General features: G+C 39.3%; 1 protein-coding gene across 1 annotated transcript in view; it reads right to left on the bottom strand.

Moving 5' to 3' along the window:
* Window positions 1-23,263, bottom strand: part of NIBAN1 (niban apoptosis regulator 1) — a 152,880-nt gene extending 129,617 nt beyond the window's left edge. Inside the window, exon 1 of the mRNA XM_004424929.3 lies at window positions 23,071-23,263. Within this exon, the coding sequence (XP_004424986.2) occupies window positions 23,071-23,125 (55 nt within the window). The 5' untranslated portion in view covers window positions 23,126-23,263. The remainder of the gene's footprint in view (window positions 1-23,070) is intronic.
* Between the last annotated feature and the right edge of the window lie 2,783 nt (window positions 23,264-26,046).

Below are 26,046 nucleotides of genomic sequence, written 5' to 3' on the forward strand. Positions count from 1 at the left end.
CCAAACCTATTCATGCCAGTTGTACTGGATATTGTAGATAAGTAACTTAAATTAAATACACAAACTGACTAAATATTAGTGCAAAAAGAAAAGAACTGTTATTAACTAAGTTGAATGCTTTGGAAAGTTTGATAAAGAGTTCTAAAAAGAATTGTTATGAAATTAGGTGTAGGCAATTCAACAGTAAACTTGTTTGAAAACTTAAAAACCACAAAAAATAGGGGCCGGCTCAGTGGTGTAGTGGTTAAGGTCGCGCATTACACTTCGGCGGCTGGGGTCCGCCAGTTGGGATCCTGGGTGCAGACCTACTCACCACTCATCAAGCCATGCTGAGACGGCGTCCCACCTAGAAGAGCTACAACTCTACAACTATGATATACAACTATGTACTGGGGCTTTGGGGAGAAAAAAGAAAAAGAGGTGGATTGGCAACAGATGTTAGCACAGAGCCGATCTTCCTCAAAAAGCAAACAAACAAAAAATATAGATCTAGATGGATTCTGTGATCAGATTTCTTTACAAGATCTTGCTCAACTTAAAGGAAATCAAAAATTTAGATGACACAAAAATGACGACATGGAACTCTAACTGATTTTAAAAAAAGACCTTTATCCTATGTCAAAAGATTATGAATGAATGAATAGATCAAATTTATCAAAATATAATGAATGAATATACTTGTTTCATTAATATATTTTAAGTTAAAATAAAATATTCAAGGTACATGTATCTTTTTATGATTCGCTACTTTAATTGTCTTTTTGATTAATTGTCCAGTTCCATTCCAACAGCAACAGATAAAAGTCTTCTATCCTGGCATTTTTGATAGCCAGGTAGGGGGTGGTTGAAAATATGATGATAAAACCTGGACTACAGGAAGGCAGACTTCAAAAGGCTCAGCAGAAACAGAACCATGACTCTGGTTCAAAAGACTCTAAAAGAGGTTTGAGTGGCTCCCATCTGTCCACATAGTCTGTAATTCTGTCTACACAATCACAGCTTGATTCCACCAAGGGAGAAATGATGGGGGTTCCTACATAGTTCTACTATGACCTCTGATTTCAACAGGGCTAGGATAAAAAGTAGAAAGAGGGGCTCCCCAAGAACAAACATAAGAGAGTGCTGGGGCTGCCCAACAATAATGACAGATAGACTGAGATCTATAATTTATAAGAACAAGAAAAAGTGTTCTTTTAGTTACGTTAAGAACAAAAGGAATATCAGGAAGAGATAAGTCAGATGTTTGGCACCAACGACATGATGTTGGTAGAATAACAAAGAGAAAGAAGAATGCTCCACTGTTATTTTTGTCCTTGTCTCCTCTCCCAAGAAGAATGATTTTTGGACTTAAACTAGTAGACTAAATATGGTAAGAGAAAAAGAAAGCCCAAGATTGGTAAAGAGATTTAACGTGAGCAGTGGGACACTGTAAAATAATTACAATCCACTGTACTGAGAAAATTCACAAATAAGATTGCTAAGCTATTGCTGACCAGCAGAAGTGTTGGAAGAGTTGAATGGACAAACGTAGATCTGCTTCTCAAAAAAAGAAAAGAGGAGGAATGAATGCAGATTTTGCAATCTAAAGGTCTTTGAACTTAATTTTAATACCAGGAAAGATTATAGAATTGATATTAATGGGATGGCTTGAAATTTCAAAATAAAAAAAAGATCATAAATAGTGTCTGTTTCAAACTAAAAGCCACTATCAAATTTATTGGAGAAATAATAGAGACATTTCTTTTAAAAAGCAGGATCAAAACCAGAATGACTGCTATTGGGGGTGAGGGGACACTTATTCTCTACTCTTCATATTTTCATAAAAGAAGATCTGATATAACAGGAAGGAGAAATTGCCTAAAGAGGAGTTTAGAGTTCAAAACAAAGAAATGCATTGTCTCTCCTGCCTTGATTTCTATTGGAGCAAATGACACGCAGTCAAAGCCTTTGAGATCATTGCAAAAGTGCGGCAGTTCTTGGAACCAAATGAGTTTAGGAAGCCTTAACACACAAAATGCATTAGTGATGGAGAATGATGCTATGAAGATGGGTTTCTGTAGTAAAAAGAGGTCTGGCTTTAGACACAGAAGGACCAATATTGTATGATCCCACTTATATGAGGTGAATAGGCAAATTCATAGACAAAGTAAAATAAAGGTTTTCATTTAAGGGGTATAGAGTTTACATTGGGAATAATGAAAAAGTTTTGGATATAGATAGTGGCAATGGTTACACAACCAATGCTACCTAAGTATACATTCACAAATGGTTAAAATGATAGATATTATGTTATATACATTTTACCACAAATAAAAAAGAAGTCTGGCTTTGACCATTCAGACCTGTGTTTGAATCCCTTATTCTTATAGGTTGAGCTCCCTTCCTATATACACAGGAGCCTGGGTGCTGACCAGCGGCTGAAGACCAGGCAGAATTGGCTGGGACTGGGAAAGAGGGGGTGGCCCAAGGCATGGCACAAGAGCTAAGAGTGAGCCAAGAGGCAGGGTGGCAACTAGAAAGAATTCAGTTCTGGCACAGTTCACTAACAAAATAACTGTCCAAATATGGATTGATTGGCTTTAGGAGATAATGAGTTTCCCATTACTGGAGGTATTGAAAGCTGCTCATGGGCTTCGTAAAGGCATTCAAGTATGAGATGACCTCTAATAACCTTTAAATTCCCTTCCAAAGGGGCAAGTATTTATTCCTTTACCATAATCTCCTTAAACTATGAGACATCTACAGTAATGCCCCCAAATAGTGGTGAGGTAGAAAAATACTGGGAATGGAAAAAGAACTCTAAGATTATTTGGTTATTCAACCTACTCCCAGACAAGCACAATTAAGATATTCAAGAATATGTTGGAAGAAGAAAAGATCCTTAGGAACAAGAATTGTCAAATACAATAATCATTATTAAATACGCTTACGGAATTGTTTTTCAAGAGATCCTTAGATATATAAATGGCTAATTCAGGTTCATTTATGTCTGAAAGAGGTCTAGATTCTATTAATTCCTGTTCAAAGCAAATATTTATTCATTTATTCATTCATTTAACAAACAAGTATTGAGGGCAGATATCATGGAATACAAAGGGGGTAGGAAAAGGCATAAGACAAAACTTCTGCTATCAAGAGCTCAGATTAGTTACCACATTCCAGGAGGTTCAGAAATTCCGTGTGGCTGATACATTGTGCTTCTATTATGCCTTTCGTTTTAAAGCTATAATTTTTAAAATTGTTCACACTCTTTGACACCTAAGAAGTACTTCTAAGAAAATAATAAGAGATCTGCATAGATATTTATGCATTAGGATGCTCACTAAATCTATGTATAATAATTAAAATTTGAAAATGACCTACACGTCCAACAAGAGGAGAATGGTTAAATAAACTATAAAATATACGGAAGCTAGCATCCTCCATAGCCAATAAAACTTATGCCTTAGAAGAATATTCAGTGATAAGGGAATTGTTTGTGACATAATGTGGAGCAGCAGTATACAGATTTGTATATAAAATATGATCCAAGGAGAAAGCACACTGCACTGCCCTCTCAAAACAAAGCAGTTATTAATTTTCTGATAAAGCTTTCCTTCAGAGTACCTATCAAAACTGAACTAGGACGATGCTAAGGGGCATGAATTGCACATATTTAAGTGTAAAATCACAAGCTAGAATTTAAGTCTCAGTTCCTAATCTGGAAATTGGGGATGATAATATTTATAGAAAATGATGTAGAACTGGGTTTGGGTCCCTGCTCTGCCACAGACCAGCTATAAATAAGGCTCTTGCACCACCAGGAGACAGTAATCATCACCATCACTACTGCCATTATCATTATTGAATGGAGGCCAAGAAAGGAGCAATAAAGAGATAATTCAATGGAGCGTTTATTTAAAACAACTCAAAAAAGGTAATGATTTTTTATCCACTTTATCTCCAAAATTGTTTTTTAAAACCAAAAGTTATAAAGGTAAGGACCCCACTTACCCTCAACCCAAGCGACAGTATTTGCCCCATTCACTAGTGCAGAGAAGTCTTCATTAATTTAGAAGTAGATGATCTCATGACTGACCACCTATTAGCTTGACGCTGAGCAAGGAATCTGAGCCTGTTGGTGAGAGGGTACAAATTTTTTTTCCAGGCCATCCAGGATTGTTTAACCTAGTGAGATGAAATTCGTAAAAGGTAACTGAATAATGAGAAAGAGCTAATGTAATTTATTCCCCACTGTAATTTACTTCACATTCTTAAACAGGCAGGCCCTGGACACACTGCCTTTTCACTCCATCATTCTCCTGATAAATAACAGGGGCCATTAAGCTAGGTAAGAAGATGAATTGCTAGAGATGATTATGCATGCCTTCAGCAGCCCATGAAACGTACCCAAGAACAATAAAGATATCTGATGACCTGTCAGGGAGCTGCTTATGCAAATGAGAACATCATGATTATACTTCTGCTTGTTCATCTAAGGGCTACATAATATATAGACGGAAAAACTTCACTTGCTTGGTAGCATCACAAATAAGAAGCTCGTTTCAGATTAGGAAATGCTAGAAATGAAAATTCATGGCCAAATGCCTAATGCAGCTATAAAAAATGGACACAGAGCAGCATCCAAGCTTATTTCCTTTGAAAACAATAATTTCATCAGATGACAGTTCTTACTGCTCTCCTGAACTATAGTATTTGGCACTAAAAATTATCTATAATCCTCAGAAGTAAGGTATGTTGTAAATATATGTCATCAGCATCTTTCTGCTCTTAAATAATAAATGGTATTTCTGACCTGAAATCAACAACCTTTAAGGTGTCCATGAGAATTAAGACAAAAAGAGGTCAAGGCAACTGATATAAAGCCTACAGCAAACTCCTTGCGGGAGCAGGAACTCAGCGTGGTTATTCTGAAGCCCAGCCTCCTCTGGTCCACTACACAGTGACATTCTAAGGGCAGAGCTTTGGCTTCAGGGAGAACCCCATCCACTAAATATCAGACGTGTGGCGTTAACCACAGACTTAATCTCCCTGCACCTCAGTCTCACCACCTGCAAAATGAGCATGATAACAGTCCCTGTCTCAGAGGGTTATTGTGAGGATTTAAATGATGTAACATGTATAAAGTTCTTAACATAGTGCCTGGCAGGTAATTAAAGGTCTCATTTATTATTATGCTATTATTATTATTATTATTAATCCATCTGCCGATTTGTTATCTCCACTTGGATCTCAACTTTAGCATGTTCAAATATGAACTCAAACTTCACCATCAAATGTGTTTCCCCAGTCTTCCTTGTTTCAGTAAGTGGTAATTCCATTCTTCCTATTTCTCAGCCAGAAATCATGGAGTCATCCTTGAAGCCACTTTTTTTCCTGCTATCCCACAGACCTCATCGGCAAATCCTGTCAGCTCTGCCTTCAAAATGCCAACCACTTCTCATTACCTCTAGCTGCTCCTAGTCCAAGCCATCCTTGAGCTAGATTATAGCTCGAGCATCCTAACTGCCCTCCTGCTTTCTCCTTTGTCCCTCTTACAGTCTGTTCTCTACGCAGCAGTCAGAGAAAGTAGAATACGTCACTCCTCTGCTCAAAACTCCCCATGGTTTCTCTTCTCACTCAGAGTAAAAGCCCAAGTCCTTACAATGGCCTACAAGTCCCTCTGTGATGTGACCCCACCTATCTCCCTGCCTTTGCTTTTCCCATAGTTCCTTCCTCTCTAACCACATTGGCTTTTTGCTGTTCCTAAGACAAGCTCATTTCCAAATTCAGAGGCTTTGAACTTGCTATTTCCTCTGCCTGGGATGTGCTTGCCCCAAATAGTCCTATGTCCCATTCTGGCACTTCATTCAAATATTAGAGAGGGCTTCCTTGACCCCTTATCTGAAGTAGTAGCCTCATCATACTCTTTCCTCTTCCCTGTTCTTATGTTTCTTCATAATATTTATTATCACATACCCTGTTATTATTTATTTTATTTCTCTCCACCACCACCTCCACGAAGTCCCTTGAGAGCAGTTTAGTCTGTTTGGTTCACCTCAATTCATAGAACAGGGCACACTCTATTTGATGACTAGAATGAGAGATATGCAATGAATGCCTCACCATAAGAAACAGATGTGTTCCATGAAGTTATAAGTTCATCCTAAGTAAGATTCTTTGGAGAGACAATCAATTAAATGATTTGTTTCACTAATGAGAAAACTGAAGCCTAAAGCCAAACCCAAAGTCATCCAGTAAGTATTAGAACCAGGACTCAGGTAAGTTCTTCTGTACCAAATTTTATGTACTTGCCCCTAAAGTCCATGCTTTCTATTGAGTTTGGAGCATGTTGTCATCTCAATTCCATAAATTATAGAAACTGTATGTAAGTTCAGTTCTGGTTCCAACTGTTGACTAAGGACCTTGAGGGAAAAGATTTTATTTGATGTACAGTTTATTTAAAATATTGTATGTTGGTTTTAGAATGAATAAGGTATACTAGGTAAATGATAAAACAGCTAACAGTTGTTGAGAACCCATGTCCCCATCACAGTGTTAAGTGCTTTACAAGAATTAGCACAATGAATCCTTACAACCACCTTCTTGGGTAGTACTATTATCTCCATTTTACAGTGGAAGAAACCAAGGTTAGAAGAGGTTAGGCACCTTGCAAAAGGTCGCACAGCCAGCAAGTGACGGGGCCAGTACCTGATCCTGAGTAGTCTGCCTGCAGAGCCAATGTTCTGTTGAATCAAGAAAGCTGCACAGTTAGCATTTTATGGGGAATGTTTTACAAGGATTTCTCTGCTCTGTAAGTTCATTTTTTTGGTCTGCTTTTCTGAAAAGGGGACACGTATGTATTATAAGTATCATTTTGAAAGTTTTTATTACAAATCTTAGTCACACTCATTTGCAAAATACGTCATATGTATATATTTCTCCTTTTAATTAATAATGCAAAGTTTAAAAAGAGTATCCCTGGAGAGCTGCTGAGTTTGGTCATCAACACATCTCAAGGCATCATATATGTTCACAAAAACCATATGGAGACCAGTAAGGGTTTGTGCTCCCTTTCTCAGACATCCATCGGTGTCAATAGCTGTGATGATCCGAAATAGGCAAAGTAGTTAATTATGGTATGCCTCAAGAGTTTCTCATGAAAGTGCGAAATAACAATATTGAAGAGAGGTGATGCCAAAATATGAAACACGTTGGTAAGTGGGTCACTAAAGTTGCCATGAGTCAGGATGCATTGTTTATGGCTCTTCTCAGAACTTAGAATTCTAGAGACCACTGAAAATGCAGAGAAATGCAAGTTCAGAGAAAACGGGATATCCCAGAGTGTAGGTGGCATATAATCTTTTCCAAAGAGTGCCAAGTAAGGCAAACTATGTTATTTCAATTTCAACAGCAAATTATATGATTCAAGAAGCATTTATAGTATTTAAAATTCCTAAGAGGGGAAAAAATGATGTACTGGCAATACATCATTTAAGGTAAGGTTTTTTTTTTTTAATCTAAACTCTTATCTTAAATATTATTTAAATACACAATGGCCCCAATGCAATCCTATGAAAATTGGTGTCTTACAGAGGAAGAGTGAGTCGGAGGGGGGAAAATCCATGGGATGGAATATTCCAGAACAAAAAGGTCAGTAAAGATTCCAGACATCTTCTCAAATTTGGCTGTAGAGTCCAGAGTGGGAGCCAAGAAGAGAAAATGGGAGAAAAGAAAGTGAAGCTCATCATTTATTTCTTTTCATTGCTATCCACTTTGCCATTCCCGGCTGGGAGAAAGGGGTGGTCATGTTAAGTTCTAGAGTTCCACAAGTTTCTATCCCTTTAAGACAAAATCCAGAGGAGGGAAGAATAGTTTAGCATTTCTTTATGAGCTTAAACATTCAACAGAGGGAAATGCAGGAGACCAGGGATAAAGGAGAATGACCTCAGGGCTTCTTTTTTCTGGGTTCATGAGGGAACTACCAGCCAGCAGTACCAGCCAGTCTGACTGCCCACCTATGCCTGCAATTCTTCAGTAGCAAGGAGAAGCTATACTTAATTTTAAATCCAGGGCTGAATAATACAACAGACTGAAAAAAGACCTGCCATTTTCAGGATTTTTATGCATCAATCTGACTATATTCTGGTTTGGACTGGAAATTTAAAGCTTGGAGATTTTTGGTTTGGTTTGGTTTGGTTTGACTGAAATACCAAGGACTATGAACAGAGCTCTGTACCAGGAGTGTGGAGACCTGAGTTCCAGTCTCACACCTGCCATTACTAGCTACGCAGACAGGGGCAACTCACTCAGTCTCTCTGATTACAATAAAGGGGTTGGATTAGATGCTTATCTCTAAGGTCTCTTGCAGCTCTATAAATCTTCTACGAATCTTTATTCAAGAGCAGGAGTCTAAAAGAAATATCCTGTGAGTCACAGACGTGAGCCTCAAACGTAATTTTAAGTTTTCTAGTAGCATATTAAAATTTTTTAAACAGATTAAATTCATTTTAAATTATTTTATTTATATTTATATTTAATATATTTTATTTAGATATTTATTTAACCCAGTAGGACTAAAATAGTATCATTTTAATACGTAATTGTTTTTAAATAATACTAATGAGATATTTTACATTCTTTTCTTGGTACTAAGTCTTCAAAGTCTGATATGTATTTTATACTTGCATCATATCTTAATTTGGACTAGCCACATTTCAAGTGCTCAATAGTCAAGTTTAGAGGGCTTGAACTTTTCTTACCTAAAAATAAAGTAAGAATACACTTCAAAGTAAGAATACACTTAAAGTAGAAAAGCTATTCATTAAAATGTTAGGGTCAACATATTAAGGGGATGTAAGGAAAGAGGTAATCAACAAAGGGATAGGACTTTTGATGGGAAATGCCAAACGGAAAGATACAGAAGGAAGCTGTGTCATGTGGAAATTTGAAGGCTGGACAGAAATGACATATGCCACCTCCAGGCCTGGTCAATAAAATGTTTGCACCTAATCCACCATTGTTCCTCTTCTCTTATCTGCAGACATATGCAGGGTATCCAGTTAAGGTCTTTGTAGCTCTAAGAATAATGGAGCCACTAGATCAGGGATTCCTAATCTGGAGGCTATGGACTTTTATGGGATCTGCAGATAGAATTCAAGGGGTCCAAAAGTTGACCAGGGGGAAATATCTTTATTTTTATTAATTTTCAACTCAAATTCATCATTTCTTTCAATTATGAATGTAGGCAACAAACCGCAGTAGAATTTAACAGTACTTGTGACTTTGTCATCAATAGAGATCACAGATGTATTCACAGCACATTTCATTTGCTATCTTAGAATATCTTAGAATAGCACTTCATCAAAGTGACAGCAGTTATTAGACCCACCAAGAGACCTTGTCATTGAATGCATTAAAAGAAGTGGGTATATTATTATATCACAGATTTTAAAAATATTTTGATAGCTGCATTTTAATAAAATTGGTTTCTTTTGTAATCCTGGGTAATTTTTTATTCCTTTAAAAATGTTATCCTGAGGGGTGGCCCAGTGGTGTAGTGGTTAAGTTCGTGCACTCCGCTTCGACAGCCCGGGGTTCGCAGGTGCAGATCCCAGGCACGGACCTATGCACTGCTCATCAAGCCATGCTGTGGCAGGCATCCCACATCAAACAGAGGAAGATGGGCACATATGTTAGTGCAGCGCCAATCTTCCTCAGCAAAAAGAGGAGGATTGGCAATGGATGTTAGCTCATGGCTAGTCTTCCTCACACACACAAAAAAAATGTTATTCTGAGAAGGGGTCCATAGGTTTCACCAGACTGCCAAAGGGGTCCACAGCATAAATGCACTAAATGGAAAGCGTCTGGGTCCCTGAATGACCCCACCCCCTTTCTCTGTCCCAAAACAAATCACATTGGATTGTGTAATGAGTGAGATATAAATAGTTATCATGTCAAGCCACTGAGATTTGGAGAGTGTTAGTTTCAGCAGTTAGCCCATTCTGACTAAGGTACAACTGAAACCTGGCTTCAGTCCACTGCCAATTGGTTACGACTGCAACCAGATTCCATGCGCTGAAGAGAAGGGCACTGGCAGTGATGTGCTGGTAAATTGGGTCTCAAAAAAAAAGACCCACCGTGGCTGATTTAAAGCTACCAATATGATGTCACTGAACCCTGAGTTAGGAAGAGATGCCCAGATTCGGCTCTTGCCAGCCAGTGTGAACTGGCTCTGGGCATACCACTGGGACTGCTCTCCTTCACAACAATTCCTAGAAAAGTGTCTTTCTATTGGCCTCCCCTGGTTTAAGGGAAAGAGTGTGTGTAGAATCTTTAGAATAGTTGTTTAAAGGCTCTTATTTAAACCATTGTATCTGACTCCTTCATAATGAATAAATAAAGCAGAATACCTTAGATGTAGTAATTTGTAAATTCAACAAGCTGTCGAAAAGAATCTAATTAGTACTAATTACAATACTAGAGTGTCCCAACAAATTATAATGCCATTGCCTCTGTAGAGGCATTGTGTTTAAACACTCCAAAACATTAATTAGTCTACAGAACAAATGTGTGAGATAGGTATTATTCGGCAGTGTCTGAAAACCAATTATTTACTCTGGGAAGGCCTGATGCCATTACTGATAGTAAAAACAAATTGATTGGCATAATAGTAGGACTGGGAAATCCGAGAACTATATTACCTTCTTTTCTGACCTCTTTTTATCTCCCTGGTGCTTTTTATCTCTCCTTAGTGCTGTCCCCACCTTACATATGAGAAACTGAAGGCGGCCAGTTGACAGATCCAAAATCTACAGGGAATCCGGCTTCAGATTCAGTGAGTCCTCAGGAAATTATCACATCTGTTTTTCAAATTTGAAAGCTACATTTATGAGTCTTTTGTGCCTTGCTTCCCAAATATAAACACTTTCTTTTATAATGAAGAAGTTGCCCAAAGGTACCATTTTACTTAAAGTTAATTTAAAGTGACCTACTATGCATGCTTTCACCTGTTTCTAAGTTCCGTATTACATTTTACTAACATTTAGATGAATTTTAATTTCTGGATTAAGCTATTTATAATCTCACCCACTGAAAATATTCACTTCCAAAAATAGTCAAATCATTTAGAATTAAGATACAGAATAAAGGATTTAGTAAATGTTTTATTCCAAGGGATAAATTACTAGTTTAGCAAATTTAAACTGGATAAGTCACTGTTCAAATCCTATCAAGTTGATCAAGTTGATGCTCCTTCCCATTGAAGAAAAGCTACATGGACAAGACTTGGAATTTCTGGAGAAATAATTGATGTCATGTTACCTTTTCTCTGAGACATTTACTTGCCTGGTACATAGTAGGCACTCAATAAATATTAGTGTTTACCGTTATTATTATTATCACTCCTCAGACCAGGAGTTATCATTTTTAGTTAAGAATTGACATCCCAGTTGATATGCACACATCTTAGTCATGCTCTAAAATTCTTATTTACTTTAAGTTTAAACAGTCCATTTCAATTAATGTTACTAATTGAATCCTTCTTTCCAATGAAACCTTTTTTTGTGTGTGTGAGGAAGATCAGCCCTGAGCTAACATCCATGCCAATCCTCCTCATTTTTGCTGAGGAAGACTGGCCCTGGGGGCCGGCCCCGTGGCTTAGCGGTTAAGTGCGCGCGCTCCGCTGCTGGCGGCCCGGGTTCGGATCCCAGGCGCGCACCCATGCGCCGCTTCTCCGGCCATGCTGAGGCCGCGTCCCACGTACAGCAACTAGAAGGATGTGCAGCTATGACATACAACTAACTACTGGGGCTTTGGGGAAAAAATTAAAAAAAAAAAAAAAAAAAGACTGGCCCTGGGCTAACATCTGTGCCCATCTTCCTCCACTTTATATGGGACACCGCCACAGCATGGCCTGACGAGCAGTGTGCCGGTGTGTGCCCAAGATCCGAACCTGGGCCGCTAGCAGTGGAGCGCACGCACTTAACTGCTACGCCACAGGGCCGGCCCCAATGAAACCATTTTAAATATTTATACTCCAGATATTACATATTTGCCATTGTTGCTAATAAAATTTATCTTTATTCTAACTTCAAGCCTGTGTCTGTTTTGTTTAGGCAATTATTCAGACATATCTAACTCATTCAGCATGACTTACGTAGGAAATAGTTTTTTAAATAAACACATTCAGTTCAAATTGGGAAAATCTCTGAATTATTTTGAGCTAATCATAGAAATTATCACTTGCCCTGTGTGAGCCCCAGAGGTAACGACACATGACCACTACTAACAATGTCTTGTTTGAAAGAACATCCATAATTTCCCTTCATTTCTGAGTGGATCCCAGACCAGCCCCTTGTCAGCAGCTCCTCATGCAGATCTGCTCTGCTGGTCCCCCAAATCTACGGAGAATGTTGGCAGCAGGCAGTAGAGCGACATTCTCCAACAGGTGTTCCAACAGACTTCAAAAATGCACTAGTCATATTGCTCTTTCTAAAGACTGGAGACAAGAATTATTTCTTATATCTTCCATTTCTCTCCTCATTGTGTTCATGTTTTCCTCTACTTTAGCATATGGAACAGATTTATAAAAATTGTCTTAACATCCTTGTCTGCTAATTTCATCATGTCTGTAATTCCTAAGTCTGTTTCTACTGATGGACTTTTTCCTGTTTCTTCATTTGTCTGGTAATTTCTGATCAGATGCTGGATATTGTGACTTTTACATTGTTGAATGTGTATTTTGTTGTATTCCTATAAAGAATGCTGGCGTTTGTTCAGGCATGCAGTTAAGTTACTAAGGATCAGTTTGATCCTTGTGAGGTTTTCTTTTACATTTTTTATTAGAGCAGGTCCAGAGCAGTCTTGAAGTCGAGGGCTAATTTCTGCTCACTACTACTGAGGACTCTATACAATGCCCTATGTATTATAAGGTCTTTCTATTTTGGATGATGGGAATGTGAACTAGTCCCAGCTCTGGATAAGCTCCAGGAATTGTTTGGCTCTATAAATCCAGAGACACATGATCTTCTGTTCCAGAAAATGGTCTTGTATTAGTTCTTTGATCATTTTTTCCCCTTCATTTTCTTTGTTCTCTATTTTCTGGGACTTTAGTGAGTCAGATTAAAGTTTTTGGATTGATCTTTTAATTTTTTTAATATTGCCTCTTCTATTTTCCATCTTTTGATCTTTTTGTTCTATTTTCTGCAAGATTTCCTCAACTTCATTTTCCAAACCAACAATTGGATTTTTTTTTTAATTTTGATCATCAGATTTGTAATTTCCAAAAGCTATTATTCTATTATTGCCGTTTCTTCATTGCATCCTGAATTTGTTTTACAAACTCAATACTTCTCTTATTTTTTAGGATATTCATTACAGTTTTTAAACTTTTTTCTCCTTTCATTCATTTATTAAGCAAATATTTATTGATGATAAACAATGTACCAGACACTGATCCATTTGCTGAGAATATAGCAGTGAATTAAAACAAAGACTCTGCTTTCATGGAGCTTACATTCTAGTGGTGGTAGGCAGGCTTTAAAAATTAACAAATAAACATACCATATGGTTGTCAGTAATAAGCGCTATGAGGGATCCCTTCCCATCAAACCCCTCTCCCCCTTGCTTACTACACTCCCACCATATCACCCTTCCTTCAGTTCCTTCAAGTTCCTTCCCCTCCTTCCTCTTCTACGTGCTGTTCCCTCTACTAAAATAGTCTTCCCTTGGTTCTTCACATGGATAGTAACTTATTATTCTCCTGAGAACTATATCTTAAGCATATCTCTTCTCTTAGCCCTATTACTGCCATCACTTTTCTGTCTCAGTACCCCTTTTATTCCCTTCATGACATTTATCAGAACTTGTAATGTTGGTTACCTACCTAAGACACATTTATGCTTCTTTCTTGCCAACTGAACCTGATTTTGCTCAGGTATCCATGATCTCCCTATAGCCATGTGCTTCAGAGAAGGTTGGCCCTAGCCCTAGCCAGGGATGAATCTGAATTAGTCTAACCAAATCATGATAATTCCATACTCTTGCCAGTGATGGCTTAGGAAGGAATGTGTGACACAAATCTGATCAGTAGGAGTCTGCTAACAAAGCATCTGGGAAAAGTTTGCTCTTATAAAGAGACTCAAAGAATAGATGGTCCCCTCTTCAGCCTCTGGGACACTGATTTACTGAAGAATGTATACCTTTTGCTGCTGTAGTCATCTTTCAACCACAAGGAGAGCTAGCCCACAGGAAGTAGAAAGATAAAAACAATCTGACCTTTGGAGACATCACTGAGCCACTAAATTAGTCTATCTTCATACTTCTTATTTTTGGGGGGTTTTTTGGTGAGGAAGATTAGCCCTGAGCTAACATCCACACCCATCTTCCTCTACTTTATACATGGGACGCCTGCCACAGTATGGCTTGATAAGCAGTGCATAGGTTCATGCCTGGGATCTGAACCTGCAAACCCCGGGCCACTGAAGCAGAGCATGTCAACTTAACCACTACACCACTAGGCCAGCCCCTCTTCATACTTCTTTATGTCTCCATGAGCTCTTCTTGAAGAATCTACTAGATAATAAGCTTCAAACACCAGAGAGACATCAACATAAGGACTGATGCATTAAACAACACTTACTCATAAAAAAAAAGAGTAAATCAGAAAAGAGAATATAATATAATGGTTATATGCTCTGACATAGTAAAATCATAAATAAAATTGGAGGAGAATTGGGGTAGCGTATACAAAAATTTTGTTACTCATTCTTAAAACAATTTTTTCAATAGTTTTCTACAATCATAATTGGTGGCAGTATTTGTATTGTTGTCTGAGATTGTTGTATGTATTAGGTAGGATAAAGCAAATGAGAATTTGGGGATATTTAATTCTACCATCTTTTGCTTTAAGAACCAAGAAAAAGGAGATATAAATGTAATGTAGAAAATATACATTTTCCTTAGTTATGTCTACTAAAAAGGTCCAGAAACAATGGCCAACCCACTCGTAGCAATGAGCCTCTCTAGGCTCAAATTGTCATCTTGAAATACCACTTCCCACTAAAAGAAATCAGGGCTTCTTAAAGATATTGCTTATTCCAGGTACAGGACAGGAAATAAACAAGATGAACCTGGAACATCTTGACCTACTAGATGGCAAGGAAACTATCAAATACAACAGAGTAATTTCAAAAGGACCCAGGAGCCAACCTGAAGAGGCTTGCATTGCCAATGATGGTAAATTTGAGCTTCAATAAGGATAAGAATTACAGTGGAATTCATGAGTTCATAATGATATTTTTTAAGTTAATTGATCACCTTCAGAGGATGATAAGAAACCAATAAATTATCTTGAAAACTGGTAAATAAAAGAAAAGGATGATGTTTTTATCCTTCCTTTCCTATAGGAGCTATAATACAAGGTAACCAAATAGTACATAAGGAAAGTATCACTCCATAAAATTATTCCAGCTAATAAAAGAAAACAAAATGACATACTTAGAATATCATCCTTTTTAACCCCCAGTGAATTAATGGGTCCTGGCAATGAGCATCAATGGCTGCTAACATCACAAAAAGAGACAACCAGATATTATATGTTTCCAAATGAGGAACACAGCACCACCTATAGTCTTGACAAAAGTATTAATCCTGAGTCTGATGAAGTCTCACTATCACTCTGTCAATTTGTAGAAAATACAGGCGAAATGTGTGGAACGGCACCAAGAACAAATTCCAGACTGTGGAAAACTCTACATGTCACATAGTCCAGATCCTTCAACAGATAATTTGCAAGTAAAAGGCAGAGATGTAGGGGAAACTTGTAGATTAAAAGACACTTAAAAGAGACATTTTTTAAGCAGGCAACACTTAACTATAGTGTTTAAAAATTCATTTTTGGGTAATAAAACCATAAGGAAATACAAGGAAGTCCTTACTATAAAATCTAGGATTAGTAGTGTGGTAGTCCGTTACAGTGGTAACCCCTAACCACAACTCTTAGTATTTATGACTTTGTGTAGTACCCTCCTCTTGAATCTGGGCTGGCCCCGAGACTTGCTTTAACCAACAGAATGTAGCAGAGTAATGCTATGCTAAGGCCCAAGCCGTAAAGGGCACTGGCAGCTTCTAGAAGCTTTTGCACTTTTGCAAACCCTGACCCACCATTTTAGAAATCTAGTACCCTACTGAAAAGATCATGTAGAAAGGCCACCTGAAGAGAGAGACAGCCTTCCCAGTTGGTCCAGCCACTAGCCAATCCGCCAGCTGAATGCAGCCACAGGAATGACCAACTGTGAAATATAAGATGTAGAACAACCCTGCTGAACCCCAGAGAAGATACCAGAACCGTGAGCAAAAAAAATAGTTGTTTTAAGAGCCAGTATCTTTTAGGGTAGTTTGTTAGGCAGAAATAGATAACTGAAAATAGTGGTTATTTTGGAAGACACAAAGGAGTCTAGGACTGGGATGGAGTACATGGAGGTTTCTGGGATGGCTAGCGAAGTTCTTTCCATTTCTTGACCTGGGTGATGGCTACAAGCATATTTGCCTTATAATGATTCACTAAGCTATGCATTTGTTTTGTGTGGTTTTCCGAACCTATGTTTTATTTTAAAATAAAAATTGTTTTAGAAAAAGAAAAAAATCCACGTGGTTTGGCATAGAGACATTTACTCTTCTTCCAAACTTCCTTCAGACCATAGACTTTTAAAAAATCACTTGGAGGTTCTTAGTAAAAACTAGTAATTTATTCTAATCCTACAGACATAAATATCCAAACAACATCAAGCATAGAAATATAAACTTCTTTGGATCCTAGACCTTGCAATTTGCAAAATTGAATTAATTGCTTTCATATCTCTAAATCTTTTCTTTCCTTCTCTAAGTGAGAAAAAATGTGTAGTACCAAAAAAAAAAAAAAAACAAAAAGAGGCACTTTTATAAGCTGGCTTGCATTTTCATATTGGCAGCAACTGGATAGTCTCTTTTCAAAATGAATTTTCCAGTTTCAAAGGAGAAAATCTGTATTGCATTTGGGGTTTTGTTTGGTTGTGTTTGTGTGTGTGTGTGTGTTTTAGTTTGGAACAGTTAGAATTTTAGCCCTCATGTCCTATGTTTTACTAAAGTGCTTTAAATAGATGAACTGTGCTCTTTATTCTTTTGTCTTCCTTTCCATTCTTCTTTTATCTTCACTTCTGATTTTACTTCCCATTTCACAATGCAAATTGTTGTGTGTACCTTTTTTCTTAGAATGGTGTTATCTAGCTTTACTGACAAAAAAAAATAAAATTTCTGATTAGGAGATTAAAATTAGCTGCCATAATTCACACAGCATATTTCATAAAATTTTCACAGTACATTTATTTTAATTAATTAATTAGAAACTACTATTACAAATTGAACTCCTGCTGTTGCACTTTCTACCTGGGAACACAGTTGAGACGTTCCCAAAGATTACAATAGAGGAAAACTACAATCAGTTCAGCAGTCCACAGCAAAAATAAATAAAATAATTTAAAAAATAAAAACCACTACTGTCATTTTAGGAATTACTATTACCAAAGCACCCTTGATGATATGGTCCTCTTGTAGCCTACATCCATAGAAAAGAGAAGTGTTTCATCAAGACCAGATCTTGATTTAGCATCTGACTCTATGAGGTTCATAAAGGCATGAATTGGGACCCAAGAGGGAAGGTTACTGTTTCTTCCACAAGTACAGGAGAAAATGTTAATTTGTCTCAGTATAGTGTCTTTATTTTTGATGAATCTAAGAAACTCAATTCACACTAAATTCCCGAAGTCTTGGTTTCCATTCACAAAGACTGAATGTAGTAGAAAGTAATTATTGCCAGTAGAAATTCCCAATCTGCAATAGTTTTCCTAATTCAAAACTCCTACTAGCTTCATCGGTAGTTTGCCATGCTTGAAGGCACTTTTTTAATCAAAATATAATGTGATCAATATATATTTGTGGGTTATTTACACCGAGCCTCTCCTTCTTCTTCCTCCCATCCATGCTGTTGCCACCTGGGGAGCTGCAATTCCTCACTTCTTAGGAGAATCCATTCATTTCTACAAATTAGGAACTGAGACAAATACTAACAGCATAATCTTTATCCACTTCCTACTTTCTTTGGATTAATTTTTCTTAAAGAGGCCCCAGTAAGGCAGCACTTAGTGTACTGGTTATGATGCTTTTGAGCACAAGTAACACAAGACAGTTATATAAGGTAGGATAAGATTTGTCTGTGGATAACAGTAATGCCTCAGGTAACACTGGCTTAAATAAGACAAAACTTTATCTCTCTTATTAAGGTCCAGAGGTAAGTAGTCCAGCGCTGGTATGGAGGTTCTACTAAACGAAGCTCTCAGGAACCTAGGCTCCTTTTGTCCACTTAACCCACTCTGCATGAACCCCTTCTTAAAAGGATACTTCATAGTCCAAGATGGCTATTCCTACCATGCTCACAATCTAGCCAGCAGAATGGAAGATAGGACAAAGACGGGCACACCCTTTCCTTTCAATGTTACTTTCTGGAAATAGCATACAACACTCTACCTATGTCCCATTAGCCAAGACTCAGTTACATGACCCCATCTAGTTAAAAAGGAGGCTGGGAAACAGCTTTATTCTGGGAGTTCACGTGGCTAGCTAACATCTGGAAGTTCTATTATTTTAAAAAGTCGGGGACAACAATATTGGAAGATAACTAGCCGTCTCTACCACCCCAACTCAAAGAGGATTTAGTATATCACGTAACAAGAAGTACCTAGGGAAGACGGCCCGGTGGCGCAAGCAGTTAAGTGCACTCGCTCCGCCGCGGCCGCCTGGGGTTTGCCGGTTCGGATCCCGGGTGCGCATCAACGCACCGCTAGGCAAGACATGCTGTGGGGCGTCCCATATAAAGTGGAGGAAGATGGGCATGGATGGGCATGGATGTCAGCCCAGGGCCAGTCTTCCTCAGCAAAAAGAGGAGGATTGGCAGATGTTAGCTCAGGGCTAATCTTCCTCACAAAAAAAAAAAAGAAGTACCCAGGAGTAGGGCAGGCAGGTGATTAGCAAGCTGTGGCAGGGCTCCAGCTTCTCTTCTCTGAGACTACTTCAGCCTGTCAGTGCTCCAAGTGTTGGCTACATGTTTAAGCTAGCTTCCCTCCTGCTCATCAAGATGAAAACAGCAGTTCCAGGCATCACCAGATGCTCCAAAGTTCAAAAGAAGAAGGGGAGAAAGGATGACTCTCTTCCCTTTGGCTCATTTTTAAAAGGGAAGAAAACTTTCTTAGAAGCAGCCAGCAAACTTCCCTTCAAGCTTCATTGACCAGATTGCATCACTATCCCATGTCTTGTATAATCACTGGCAAGGAGAACACACCACCATGTTAGGCTTGCACCAATAAGCACCCACCCCTCAGAAGTCATAAGTGGGACTAGCCTCTCTGAAACAGAGGGTTACACAGAGGCGGTTCAATACGCGAACAAAACCAGGGGTCTGTCTTGAAAGAGGAATGGGGAAAGGATGTTGGGTTGGCATCCAACAGTGTCTATCACACTCCATATCCTAACTTTCTATTACAATATATTGCCATTACTAGCCAGAGAAGTTGGTCTCTAAGATTACATTGTCATAATTATCCAGGTAAATAAGACCAGTTCTTATGCCCATCGCCTACCAACAAATTATGAGTGAAGAATAAGCAAATGTGTGGACCAGCATTACACATGAGTAGACTGCAAACATGCACAGCTCTCTGTATCTTCCATTCTCCTTGTTTATGGAGACTTCACTCCAGACACTGCTATCAGCATAAATTTCATATACAGCCACCTAAGTTAACCCTGATGGTATAAATATGAGAAAATTCCCCTGAGAGAAATACATGCTGTTTTTAAGCTGAAACTCATTTCTTACTTTCTAAGGATCAGATCACTGATGAGCATTTCAAAGGAAGCAACTGGGCCCTTTAGAGGTTAAGTGTGACTGACTACGCAACAGCAAGTTGAGGAAAAGAACAGTTTTCCTAACTGCTCTTTGCTGCTACCAGGCCTAGAGGCGTCCACCAGCCTCACCCAGGACCTGTGTCTCCCACAGTTCTCAGCTGCAGCACTGATTTTCCAGGCCTTTTCTGACCCTTCACAGGACTATTATGGGAGAGTTTCCAGGTTTGTTTTCTCCTGATTCATTAACAATTCAATGCTAACTTAAAAAAGGAAATAAAATTATTGCTTGAACAGGAAAACACTGTTTTTTGAAGCTATAGTTCACTTTTAGACATACCCAAAGTTTAAAAAGAAAAAGAAAACACAGCATAAACAGAGAAAAGTGCCCTAAATGGACCACTGATGCCTGGATTAGATGAGGTTTCTTTCTCATTAAAGGAAGACCATTTTAACTCAGAGCTAAAAGCATCTCTGAAGGCTAACTCATGACACTGCCCATGTGATTACAAGTGGATCTCAGTATTATTTATTAACAGAAACATCAAGGGAAGTTACTGAAAGTCTTCTAAAAACAATCCTAAAAATTTATTCTGTTGTAAGAAACATGAGTGCGGCAGTAATTTTCAAAACTAACATTGTTAGAAACGAAGTAACTCCTTAATACCTCTGATATCCCTTTACCTACAGATTTACTAAATCCTAAGAAATACTGTACTTTCAAAACATCCATATGACAAAGATCACTATTTATACAAAGTTTTGAGGCACACGAACTGAACGGCAGCTGTTAAATAATTTGTCTAAAAGTAAATGCTGATTCAAAGTCATTAGCATACTAGAAATGCAGCTGATTATAACACGTACAAGATTAAGTTAACAAAACTCACTCCAAATACACTGACTAGTTATTCTCCATATGTTAGCAAAGTTTATCAAGCTTGGAAGAAAGTTACTGTCTCAGCTACAGGAGCTTTCAAATCCATAATATTTCACAGGCAGCTACTTTATGAGAAAGAGGTCATAAAATTGTATTTAAACTTTAACGTCATATTTTCAACTGTTCTGCTTATAATTAAATCAAAGCTTGAGAATATTTATGGGCTAAAGGATGGGCAAAGTGGTAAAGATAGGGTTATGATTTTTTTCAGGGATCTGGGACTTCAAAACCATCAGGAAATCACAGTCCCATGACCTTCATTTGCTCATGCACTAACAATTCACAACACCATGCATTTTTCCAAGGTGCTTTTCTCTTTTGGCAAGACTAGTATTCTCAAATGAGGCAACGTCTCATTTTCTCTGGAGGTGTTCTAACTTTAACTCTTCTCTTCCCTCCACCCCTACATACCTTGAAAGGGCCCTCCCAAACAAAGAATGAGGAGATAAAATTGAACAAGACAGGAGGAGGTAATGACGGCCACACAATCTGCTATAGTTTTATTCGTTCAGAATACATTCATTACAAGTCCTTCCTGTGCACTGATGCTTTTGTACGCATAATAATTTAATTTCAGAATTAAAAAGGTAACACATTTTCTTATCACATGAGTACAATACTTGCATCAGCAGCAACGACTGTCACGGCCATGAAGTCTTCTTCAAGCAAGTTCATCCCTCACATTGCTGGACTTCCAATGATGACTGTGGATGGCCATCCTTCAACTTTAGGTATTTCTAAATTTTTCAGTGACATAAAGTCTTATAAAATAAATGCCATAAACATATTTTGCTCATAACTAAATGCAAGCTCCTTCTCATTATGTTCTCCTAGGTCGCTCTTTTCAGTCCCCTACACACTGGTGAAAACAACAACAAATAGCCCCATTTGTAAGCAAAGGCAGGCTTAGTTTAGCTCTTTCACTAATATAAATAAGTCATCCATCTTTTTCCCATTTTAAATAAACAACATACTTGACCAAGATTTATCCCCTGACAGTAGGAGTTGTTGATGATCTACCTCAGAAAGCACCAGAGCAGGAATCTGGAAAATCAATTACATTGCTCTCAAGTGCCCTGATTGGATATCCTTTCTAAATGGTTTTAAATGTTGTGGTGACCGAAAACAAACATGGAATAAGGACACTACATAAATGCTTTCCTCTTAGGAAAAGGTTCAGGGGCCAGAAAGAGTTATCAGGAAAAACTTAACCGTTTCTTTACAGAATTAGGGTAAAACCTAGAGTTTTAACACCTAGTTTAGAAGGTATTTCTAAAGCCAGAAAAACACTAAATTCACAAGATAACCAAATGTTAGGTAGTGGTTGTGGGCAAGGTTGCGGGGGAGGGAGGAGACAGAGGCCAAATGCACCCAGGAGATAGAGTCATGATTTCCTGCAGTTTCAGTTCAGTTCGGTTTTTGTTTTCTTCTGCCTCACACCCTTTACTGAGTCACTATATTTCTGAAAGTCTCCCAAAATGAGTTTCTCCCCCTCTATAACTTTAACAACTGTTACAAAATACGCCGGTGTTCCTCTTTTGCTTTGCCCCCTCTCCGAGAAGGGAAGGGAACCGAACAACCTGGGAGCATAATGACATTGTTCTTTCTGCCTCTGATGAAATCATCCCACAAGTGCTACTATGAAGTTCAAGTGAAGCTGTAGCCAACGCCGCGTTGTACAAAACCAGGCCAACATTACCAGGAGGGAAATTCTGCTTTACAGGCCGGGAATCCCCGGGGAAATCTCTAGAAAGGCGGGACATCCCCGCTATTCTCTTTGCAGCAAGATCAGGAGGAGCTCAGTTCTAAGTCCAGCGCCAGGTATAGGAGGGCGAGGTGTTTCTAGTCGCGGGGCAGAGCAGACACCGAGGCGCGCGGAGCGGAGGAAACGAACTCGTCCCCCACCCTGCAGCCTGCACCTGCCTCTCCAACCGTCCAGCGCGCTTCCCGAAGCATCCCCGCCCGCCCGCTCTCGGCTGCAGCGCAGCCCCACCCAAGCCAGAGCGGGCGCAGCGGCCTCCCAGGGGAGAAACCTGCTCCGCCAGGCGCCGTGCGCCCTGCGATCCCGGTGCCAGCGGGTAGAGAGTCGGGCGTGGAGCGCCGGGGGCGCGCTGCAGGCACCCGCTCGGGACGCCCCCTCTGGGGCTAGGGCCTGGGCGGCCAGCCTGGCCCAAGGGTCCCGGCGGTTTTGCAGACCCCCAGGCGGGCGGGCGTACCTCGGATGTAGGCGCACTTGCCCTCGTCCAGCTGGCTGGAGACCGCGCCGCCCATGGCGGCGGTGCGGGCGGATGCTGAGCGCCGCGGCTGCCCGACCCGCACCCCGGGCGGGACTCACAACTCTCGTCGGTGCCCGCTGCTCACTCCTGGAGGTTGGTGCGTCGGAGAACTGGGCTCTGCAATTAAATGGCAAACTTCCTCCGAGAGGCGCCGCCTTCTGGGGCGCCTCCTCCAGGTCCGCGGCCTCTGAGGATCTGTGGGCTGGCCCGGGGGCTGTCTTCCCGCCCTTGCTCCGCTGGAGAGCTCCGAGGGGATGTCTAGTCTGGAAGGACTTCCCGATCCTTCTCTTCGCCTGCTTTTCCTTCTTATTTTCAGCGGTTTAGAGCAGCCGAGAAACACCTTGGAATGAGTGGACAATTCCCGTGGTGACTGGAAACCTCTGGGAGCTGGAACCTTCCCCACTCACATCCCACGAGATGGAGTTCAAGAGCCCATTGCTTTGCACACCCTTCTGTACAAGAAGCAACAGTTCTCGAACATCACCTAAGAACTTGTTAGAAATGCAAACTTTCAGCTCTCTCCCTCTCTACCCCTCTGCACACACACATACACACACAGACACACACACAGCGCCCCAATTAGAAACTCTGGGGGTGAGGCCCAGCAATCTGTGTTTTCACAGGCGCTCCAGGTTATTCTGACGCGTGCTGAAGTCTGAGAACCAATGGTAAACTGTCCATTCCTGCAGCCAAGAAGTTGGGTCAAGGAGTGGGTGGGGAATGAAGAAAAAAAAGAGAAATTGAAAAACTTACAATATGGAAAACCTAAGGCTGGGTCCTACCATATGCTCCAGCCCTGAAGCTTAAGAATTGATCAGAGTCTGTTCTTACACCCTTAGGTTCATTTCCTCTCCTTGACAAACTGGAAATAGTTCATTCGAAAGGGCATTTGGTTCTTTTCCCACGGCCTCTATTTACCTTGGCAGCCTCTCCCAAACAAGAACTAGCTTGGGCAGAAGGGTCACCGCTCGTTTCTTCCTATTCTTAGTTGTCAGATTTGAGAGACTCCTGTTGACTTAACGTCCAAGGTCAATGGTCCGTGCACACAAGAGCCAGGCCTGAGGAGGACTTGGAAGACTCTTCTCTCCAGAGTTTATTAACTAGTATTTTAACACAAAGATTTCTCACACCTCACACACAACCTCTCACACCCTACATGCCAATCTTTCAGTAAATCCTCTCAATTTCTACTTTCAAAATACATCCACTATCCAACCATTTCTCATCCCCTCCACTGCTCTCATCCCCATCATTTCTCACCTGAATAATTACAACAGTCTCCTAACTGGTCTCCCTTCTTCAGAGAAAAAGCCACAAAGTCTATCACTGACACTAGGCCTGGTTTCCTCTCTGTCCTCATCTACTACCACTCTCCCTCTTGCTCTCTCTGTTCCAGCCCCATTGGCCTTTTTGCTCTTCTAGGACACACCAAGTTCAGGGCCTTTGCACGTACTCTTCCTTCATGTAGGATGCTCTTCCCTCAGATATTCACATGGTTCCCTCTCTAAGTCTCTCACTTCATTCAGATCTCCATTTAAATGCTAACACCTCAGAGAGGCTTTCTTGATGCCCCATATTTAAACACCAGCTCTCATCTCTCCCTGCCCCTTACCCTTCATTATTTCTATTCATATCACTTAGCATCATCTGACATATTTCTCTGTCTGTTTCTCCCCGCAGAGATGGAAACTCCATAAGGTCAGGGATATTCTTTGTTGAGGTTGTTGTTTCTTGTTTTTTTTTTTAATTATTTCTTTTCTTTTTCATTATTATTATTTTTCTTTAAGGGCAGAGATTTTTGTCTGTTATGTTCTCTGATGTATCTCAAATGCCTAGAACAGCACCTGGCACATAATAGGTACTCAATAGATAACCACTGAATAAGTGAATAAATGAAATATAAAATATAAGAATCTAGACTCAATAGAAGCTGTGATCTCAATGAATAAAGAGCATTTCCAGATAACTACTCAATAATTTAAACTATTCAATGTTCAGTTCTTTCTTAATATTCTAGTCAGCTCTTAGAATTAAGTATATCTGCTCAGAGTAGTAATTCCTTTCATTATATAAATTTCTATAATTGTGCCTCAGTATACTGTTATTGTTATTAAAGAAAACTAATTTGCATCTTCTGCCACAGTATAGTTTTAGCTTGTCACCTCTTGTTTGGGAACACTCTGAGAAAAGACTGATTATTCTGACCTATCATTCTTTTCTCATTTGTAGCATTCACAGATGGAACTAGGGACAAGGAAGGATTTGTATGGTGTAGTATTAACAAGCTTTGTAACCCAACAGTTCCAGCTTTGAATCCTAACCTGATAACGTAATAACCATGTGACTTGGTCAAGTTGCTTAACTTATCTGTCTCAGTCTCCTTATCTGTTAAATGGAGCTGATAACACTTACCTCATGGGCTGTTGTCAAAATTAAATTTGATCAGGTCTGTGAAGCACTTACCATATTCCCAGGAACATAGTAAGTTTCAGTGAATGGAAGCTAGAATTGTTATTATTAGTAAGACAAGAGTGATAAGGAAGCAGTTTTCTAGAGAAAGTGGAATTTTAATTGGACCTTGAAAATCATCGATGTTACATTAAGAAAGAACTTCTGCTCCCTTTTTTCCCCTAAACACAAATAAAGCTCTTTTTGCCCAATCGGTTTACAGGAAACATTAAGGAATTCATTATTTTAGTCATAGTATTTAATATTATGCCGCAAATCCTATGTGGGCATCATTTTATTAATCACACACTAAAAATGAGTCTCCAAGCAATTCAATAACTTTGTGAACCAGATTCAACTTCATAGGATCAAATCAGCTAGCTTAGAAAATTTCCTGTGCAGGGTTAGTTTTTGTAACGTCTAAGAGTGTTTTGTATTAAGATACTCTTAAGACCATTTCTTCCAGGT

This window comes from Ceratotherium simum, chromosome 2 (genome assembly GCF_057802395.1).
Source record: "Ceratotherium simum simum isolate JZ-2026a chromosome 2, ASM5780239v1, whole genome shotgun sequence".
In the NCBI taxonomy this organism is placed as follows: domain Eukaryota; kingdom Metazoa; phylum Chordata; class Mammalia; order Perissodactyla; family Rhinocerotidae; genus Ceratotherium; species Ceratotherium simum.